The sequence below is a fragment of the Ostrinia nubilalis genome, chromosome 2 (assembly GCF_963855985.1).
Source record: "Ostrinia nubilalis chromosome 2, ilOstNubi1.1, whole genome shotgun sequence".
NCBI classification, from domain to species: domain Eukaryota; kingdom Metazoa; phylum Arthropoda; class Insecta; order Lepidoptera; family Crambidae; genus Ostrinia; species Ostrinia nubilalis.
In genome coordinates, this window is record NC_087089.1 from 14,168,458 (window position 1) to 14,176,432 (window position 7,975).

Consider the following 7,975-nt stretch of genomic DNA (forward strand, 5'->3'; position numbering starts at 1 on the left):
TAACTAGAGATGAAACGGATAGTTGTTTGGACGGATACCGGATACCGGATATCCGGCCAGCTGCTAGGCCGGATAGCCGGATATCCGGCGGCCGGATAGTTGGCACATTGTCTCGTTGCATGTCGTGACGAGTATAGCGCCGCACAGGTGCTTCGAACGCGACCAGTGGGTCTATTAGTAGACTAGACTAGTCACACTTTTCGAAAATCGAATCCGTCAGAATAGAATGTCAGATTTCGCCACTTGTCTAGGGGGCAGATCAATTCAATTTCGGTTGCAATCGTGAGTGTGTGATTGAATAGCGAAAAGAAGAACGGTCACGCCCCATACAAAAAAACCCAGACCCGACAGAAACGAGACATACCTCAGTTTTTTTGTCATGTCTTAATTAGTTAAATTATATATTTTTTATATTCGAAATCTATGTATAACACCAAAATATTGCCCTTTGTTTTTGTTTAGGCGTTATACAAAAACTAATACAAAATGCTTATTTATCACCAAAATTGGTAAATGTATGTACCTAAATGTCTATTACAGCTGCTATGGAATGTATCTAGGTGACCTGGAGATACAACCGGATTATACAGGGCGGTTATACATATGGAACGATAAGTGATCTCACTCGATTATTTCTAAACTATACAAGATATCGAAAAACTAGTTACTGATTCTGAACGTGCTTCACGAGCTCTTTCAAATGGTACCATTAATAGGGTACAGATTATGGAAGCTGGTAACATTGAATTTTTGGATTTTGTAACTTATTATTTTTTCCACCCTGTATAATCCGGCTGTATCTCCAGGTCACCTAGATACATTCCATAGCAGCTGTAATAGACATTTAGGTACATACATTTACCAATTTTGGTGATAAATAGGCATTTTGTATTAGTTTTTGTATAACGCCTAAACAAAAACAAAGGGTAATATTTTGGTGTTTTACATAGATTTCGAATATAAAAAATATATAATTTAACTAATTAAGACATGACAAAAAAACTGAGGTATGTCTCGTTTCTGTCGGGCCTGGGTCACAGATGACCGTTCTTCTTTAATTAGTTGCATCATGTCAACAGACCATCAGTGAAAAAAAATCGCCTATTTTATTTGGCAATATTTCGACATTAACAGATATTTACTATTTATGTATTAGTCATTAGAGTGAATAGCCCAGAAAAAGAAATTAGTTTTGAAAGGCCTTAATATGGCTTTTTTATAACTTTTTGGACTTTAAATAAAAGCCGTCATTATTATAAGCCATTTTATTGATATTTACCTCAAATATTAATGTATTTCATTTTATTAATAGGAAATTGTCGTAGTTTTTTAATATCCGGTATCCGGCCGGATAGTGAGTTACTATCCGGTATCCGGCCGGATAGTAAATTTAGGCCGGATATCCGGCCTACCGGATAGTTACCGGATATCCCATTCGTCTAACACTTATTAGAACTCAAAATTACTTGAAATGTTGCATTAAAATGGTCTAAGTTAGCTAAGTAAGTAATAATAACACTGGAAGCGTGGTCGAGGCGTGAGCGAGACAGACAGATCGGGGCAATGTGCGAGCGCGTACGATTACTCTAGCGAGCAGCGGAGTGCCCCGGCTGTGACGCGTAAAATAGCGCGGACTAAAGAAAATTTAATAAAAAAATTAACTTTATGAAAAAACATTTTTTTACACATTTCTACATAACCTGTTTAGATTTTTTCGGTGATAAAAATGTAGTAGTGTATAAAATGGGTTATTCAACAATAAAACAAAATTAAAGTTAAAATCATGTTTTATTACACATTATTCAAAAATATCGGTAAAAACATTTTCATATTATAGTAGTAGCACATAATGATACCTAAGTGTAGTAGTCCTATAATTATTTTATTAAAATTTAATGATATTACACAGACATGGTTATTTGATTAATACACAAAATATACTAGATAATTATGTTAATGTGAACTATAAAGTACAAGTTTGTTATTAAAACAATTATGATCAAATCTTGCTTTATTGACTTCTGTCAGTAACTAGCACATACAGTTTAGCTTAAAACTAAATAAAAAGAAGACAATTTAGCTAATAAATGTTTTTACATCATGTGTATTGACAAATATTACTTAAACAACACAGGGAATAAATCGTTTCAAAAAGTTACATTTACAGTTACATACCTATTGTTAAACATAAATTATATCACTTCTGAAAATAGTTCTATCTTAAAACCTCCATCATCTTCAACGCACATGACAGCAGTGACATAGTCACCTCTGTTAACCTCCAGTGGTTGGTCCTTATAGAAAACAGAACTATGCACGAAACTGGACTTTCGTTTGGTGGATATTTCTGCAGCACCATCCATTACTTTGATCACATACCAACATAGCATACCATTGCATGCCCCGTCTCTCTCGACGTGTACTGAAACTACACAGGGTATCATACTGTGACAGCTGTCAGTTAAGTGTACTGGTCGAGACATATTTTTGTGTTCCAACCGCGTCGGGTCAACGTAGGTTATCTGCGATTCTGTGAATGTGTTGGTCCTCGATCCTGGAGGCATAGCAGACATAGCTTTCTCGGTTAATTTATTGTGTTTATCCAACAATTCACTGCTGATGAGTTGGACCTTCATAGACACATTTGGCATAAATAATCCCCCTTCTTGTAATCGCGCATGCTTCAGTAGTTTAGCCAGGCTATAAAGTGATCTGTCGATGTTGCCACTCATATGTAATATGTCACAATAAACTGCGTGGAATCTTTTGCCGTCAAACGGCTCAAGAGACAAGTTTTCGTAAAGCAATATTTCCACTCTGGACAGGCAAATATTGTGCCTACGGAAAACCTTTTTAAAAAACTTTTTATCTTGACGATCACGGGCCATACAAATGAGAGATTGCGCTCCTCGCTTCATCATCATCATCCCGAAGACAGGAAACGGACACAAATCTACAACGTCGACTTCTTCTATCTCCACCATTTGTGTTAAATGAACTGTTGCTATTTGTGCACTTTTAATAATCTCATTAATATAGACGTCATCGTTCAGGAACGTTGTTAATTGCTTTGACACTCTCGTTATTCGTTTTCTACAATCTGGCAGAAATCTTAGTCTCCCGCCAAATGTTGAGAACTGAGCAATGAAAGATTCACCTTCTGTGTATTGCATTGGTATAAAATCATGAAACACAGCTTGTTTCCACGCATCTGATCTCTCTTCTGATCTAGGATCGGTTGTCATAACGATGTCCTCGGTTATAAAAAGTTTGAAAAATCCTACCAGTGCATTAACTTCACCGCTACTTGTAACCGTCAATTTTGCATTGTCTGAAAAGATATTGGCTATTTTTTTGTTAACATCGGCAAACGAATTAAAGTTTATTTCAAAGACTAACTCTTCTTGCGTCACGAACTCTAAGTCTTTGTATGTGAAGATGTCTTCACCAAAGTATGGATCACGGCTATGTGTTTCTGTGTGTAAAAACAAGTCTTGAACACCAAGGAGTGTTTTAGCATCCGCAGAAATTTGGTATTTTTTTTTAATCTGCTCACAGCGGACGCCAATAACATAAAATTCAGCCCGGCCAGGAATTACCCGCGCTGAAGGTGTAAGAACCCTATTCCAAGCCGATAGGATGGTAAATAATAGCTCACTACCTAAAAGGCCGGCGTCAAATCTATTTGTTATCACAAGCAGGTTGCTTCTGTAGGAGCCAACTTCAATATCTTCAATATCTTCTATCTTGGTTCCTTTTTCGATTAAAAAGAAGTCTTGTTTCGGGTCTTCGAATGAATGTTGTATCGATTGTTCTGCTGATTCCTTACTTTCATTTTCTTCTTCTTTCCTCAGGATAGAGGTTTGAATTATACCTCGTAAATATTTACCAAGTCTTTGATCGTCATTCAGCAAGCTGTATTCGTCCCGGGAGTACAGCAACCTCTTTGTTAAATTCAGGTATTTTTGTGCTCTTACTAGGTTTTTGTCGATTTGAACCGCCTTTTCAAAATGAAGGTGGGCAATATGAATCTCTTGCTGGCGTAGAAAATATTCACCAGCACTATATAGGAAATGAGTGTTACCTGGAAATTCTTCTAAGGCGACCTTATAATTCCTGATTATTTGTGCGTTGTCGTTTTGTTCTGCCAACACGTCGTTGTATTGGTCCAAGGTCGTCCGAAATTGCATTTCCATATCCTTTTTTAGGTGAGGAGGGTTATCTCGGATGGATGTCAAATAGAGCTCAAACGCTTCTCGGTGAAGATCTAATTCCGCCGAAAGCTGCGCTTCTCCAGTGCTGTAGATTGGGTCTGGTACTGGGTCGTCCATTCTGTTTTATCTTCTTGTCTCACTAAGTTCACTTGCCGAATGCTTGAATTAACACCTACTTATCACTTGAAGTGTTCACAAAGTTTGCTTGTATGATTTGTAGATAGCACTATATCACTTTCTTTAGAGATGGCTTGAATTTACACCCACTTGTCACTTGAAGTTTACTAATTGTTCACAAAGTTCGCTTGTATGAGTTGTCTAAATCACAGCACTATTATCACAATTTTAGAGATGACTTGAATTAACACCCACTTGTCACTTGAAGTATAGGTACTTTGAAGTTAACTTGGATCTCAAGAACTGATGACCGACCAGGCTTGTGTCCAAAGGCAGACTGACTCCACACCCAGCTAGCTCCTACCCCGTTTGGGCACTCATAATGCAAAACGGTACATTACGAATCAAACAATATCTTTTAACGAGTCCAGGTAGTTTTACGGACAAAGGGTTTGTGATAAGTAAAATGTACTCTAATGACAGTTCAAGCTAAACTATTGTCATCTAAGTATTGGATGGCAGGTTTTTACCTTATCATGAAAACGTTTCTTATCTGTAAGATGGGCATGGCGTGGTATTTTGTAAACAATGAAAGCTCTATTGTTTAAGTTCAAACATTTCTGTTTAATACAGAAAATAGCAAAAGGTTAACTTACGTTCTGTGTGGTATTTTCAACTTAAATTTTTGCACATTTTGCAAACTAGTTTTTTTTAAATGCGTTTCCGTGTATGCTGTTACAAAGTATTTAGTGACATTCAAATTAAATCTCGAACGAATGATTATACTTATTGCATACCTAATAATAATATCATCTGCTTATTTATTTCATAAAATATTGAGCGAGTTTAATGCCGTATGGCTTTTTGTGCCAGTTAATCTTCGGGAAAAGTAAGCAAGCGAAATTAGATTTCATTGTCAATATCTAATATTCGTTTTTCAAATAATTTAAAATAATAATTATTTAATTTATTTATTATTATTCTAATTTCTGTTGTTTCATCATCATCGTCCACTGCTAAACACAGGTCTCCCCCAATGCATTCCATGTTGCCTGGTTGATAGTGACCTGCTTCCAGCGCCTTCCTGCTACCTTTACGATGTCGTCGGTCCACCTTGTAGGTGGACGTTCTGTTGGTTCATGGTACGATAAAATAGAGTTGGTCACTTTTGCCTATTAAAATTTATTTTCTGGGTTCAATTAGCCACAGTAGAACACACATAGCTATAGCTTTTTCAAAAGAGTCCCTGAACTTAAATTTTAATATGCTTATTAATTTTGTCGGCCGTTTGGTGTAGTGGTTCAGAACAGACTACTATGCCGAGAGGTCCCAGGTTCGATTCCCGGCCGGGAAGAAATTGAAATGATGAATTTTAATTTCTGTGACGGGTCTGGGTGATACTATGTATAATAATGTATGTATTTAAAAAAAAGTATATAAGTAGTTAATATCCGTTAAGCTAAGTAAGGGTTTGTGATAAGTAAAATGTACTGTAATGACAATTAAAGCTAAGCTATTGTCATCTAGTATTGAATGGCAGGTTCTTACCTTATCATGAAAACGTTTCTTATCTGTAAGATGGGCATTGTGTGGTATTTTGTAAACAATGAAAGCTCTATTGTTTAAGTTCAAACATTTTCTGTTTAATACAGAAAATAGCAAAAGGTTAACCTACCTTCTGCGTGGTATTTTGAACTATTGCAGACTTTGCAAACTAGTTTTTAATTTAAAATGCGTTTCCATGTACACTGTTACAAAGTATTTAGAGTGACATTTAAATTAAATCTCGAACGAATGATTAAATACTTATTGCATACCTAATAATATCATATGATTATTTATTATTTAAACTTTAATGCCTAAGCGCTCCTGCACACGACGCCGCCACCGCGCCGTCAAAGCGATGTAATAATTTCGCGGCGGCGCACACTGGATCGAGCCCATCCATACAAAGCGTTGGACAATAGACATCGCTTCCTTACTCAGTGTTTTTAAAATAAAATGAGATTGCGTCAACGTAGTAACTTTAAATTTTTACAGTGTAAGGTTGACAAGTTTATCTTTTTAATGTGATAGGTTTTATGTACTTATAAGATGGCAGTTAATATAGGTGAAAAAAATTCTCAAAATATAGTGATGAAAAACTTGTACATTTTATTGTTCAATTAAAAGCAAATACTCACTCATTTCGGTCTATTTCCATATTTGAAGAGTAACATAATCTAACAATACTCTAAATTTGTTCTCATTAAGCGTTAAAATTATATAAATAATAAAGATTATATCAATTATATTATTAAAGAAATATTTTTGTAAACGCCTGATTTTTCATTGCACACAATCACTTTGTTCGATTTTGTCGAGCTTGATTTCATATTCTGTTAGCTGTTAGATACATACAAATGCAATTTTATAGGGACTTGGCGGACTACAAAACTGACTCCAATTAACAGATCGCCTACGCCAGCGCGCCAATCTACGTTTGTTGCTAAAAACTGGTTCTCATTATAATGACACTGACTGCTTCTTCTTGCGACAAACAGTGTCAATAAAATTATTGATTTTTTTCGATAGTTATCTGATAAATCAAATGTGCAACTCAGTACATACCTAACACAATCATAAATTAAGAAAAAAAATACGTACAATATTATTTTTTTACTATGTCTGTTTTAAGTTTATAGTATTTCTTTATGTTCATAAAGTATTAACTACGTTAGTACTTACCTCTGTTTATCTGAAGAAGAGAGTGTATGCGAAAACAGCTCTACTCGTAGTATCCTAGCTAAAGAACTAGCGCGACCTTTCATCGTGGTTTTTAATAATGCATACAAATCTCTATTTGACTTGAGGTTTTTCATTTTAATGAGTATTTTTTTACTGAATTGCACACGATAAACAATTAACATCTTTGGTTTACCTGACATTATTTTAGTGTAACGAATTTTTTGTCAAAATTGTTAAAGATCGCCCAAGATGTCAACTAAAACAAGCAGTTTTTCAATTCCATAAATACCTTGTAAAATACGTAAAAATAGCCAAGCTAGATGTTTTTTAGGCATTCATTTTAACACACAGATTAAGATAAAGGTATAAACTAAAACATTATTAACTATTAACATAAAACGAGTTAACGAAATTGGATAAAATTAAATTGACAATACAACAGAAGTCAGAAAATTCATGATTTTGACTTTGTTCACTTTACGGTCGCACCACATAGCTATGATAGTAGATCACGACGTCTTGATATTAATGATATTTAATTTTGATAGAATGAAGTCTCATCTTTCAACTTATGTGCAAATCAATCTTGTTTTAAGTAGTTGCATTTAAAGCACCATTTCCAACGCTTTTTATAGGATCGATCCAATGTGCGGCGGAGCGGCAGCGGGCTTCACGCGGCGCGTATAAACAGTGCAACAGGGCCGGGCGGCGCGGCGGCGGAGCGCTTATAATTCATTTAATATTGGGCGAGTTAAATTCCTATTGGCTTTTTGTGCCAGTTAATCTTCGGTAAAAATAAGCAAGCGAAATTAGGTTTCATTGTCATTATCTATTATTTGTATTTCAAATAATTTAATATAATAATTTAATCATTATTATTCTAATTCTGTTGTTTCATCATCATCATCGTCCACTGC

The 7,975-nt window shown here is 35.3% G+C and overlaps 1 protein-coding gene across 1 annotated transcript; it reads right to left on the reverse strand.

The window, feature by feature from the left end:
• Positions 1–2,192: 2,192 nt before the first annotated feature.
• LOC135078907 (uncharacterized) lies at positions 2,193–4,331 on the reverse strand. The gene has a single exon (XM_063973486.1). The coding sequence runs from the start codon at positions 4,329–4,331 to the stop codon at positions 2,193–2,195; it is 2,139 nt and encodes a 712-aa protein (XP_063829556.1).
• Between the last annotated feature and the right edge of the window lie 3,644 nt (positions 4,332–7,975).

Excerpts from the sequence above, each read along its gene's own strand:
- LOC135078907 (XM_063973486.1), bottom strand. The coding sequence starts at position 4,331 with ATGGACGACCCAGTACCAGACCCAATCTACAGCACTGGAGAAGCGCAG.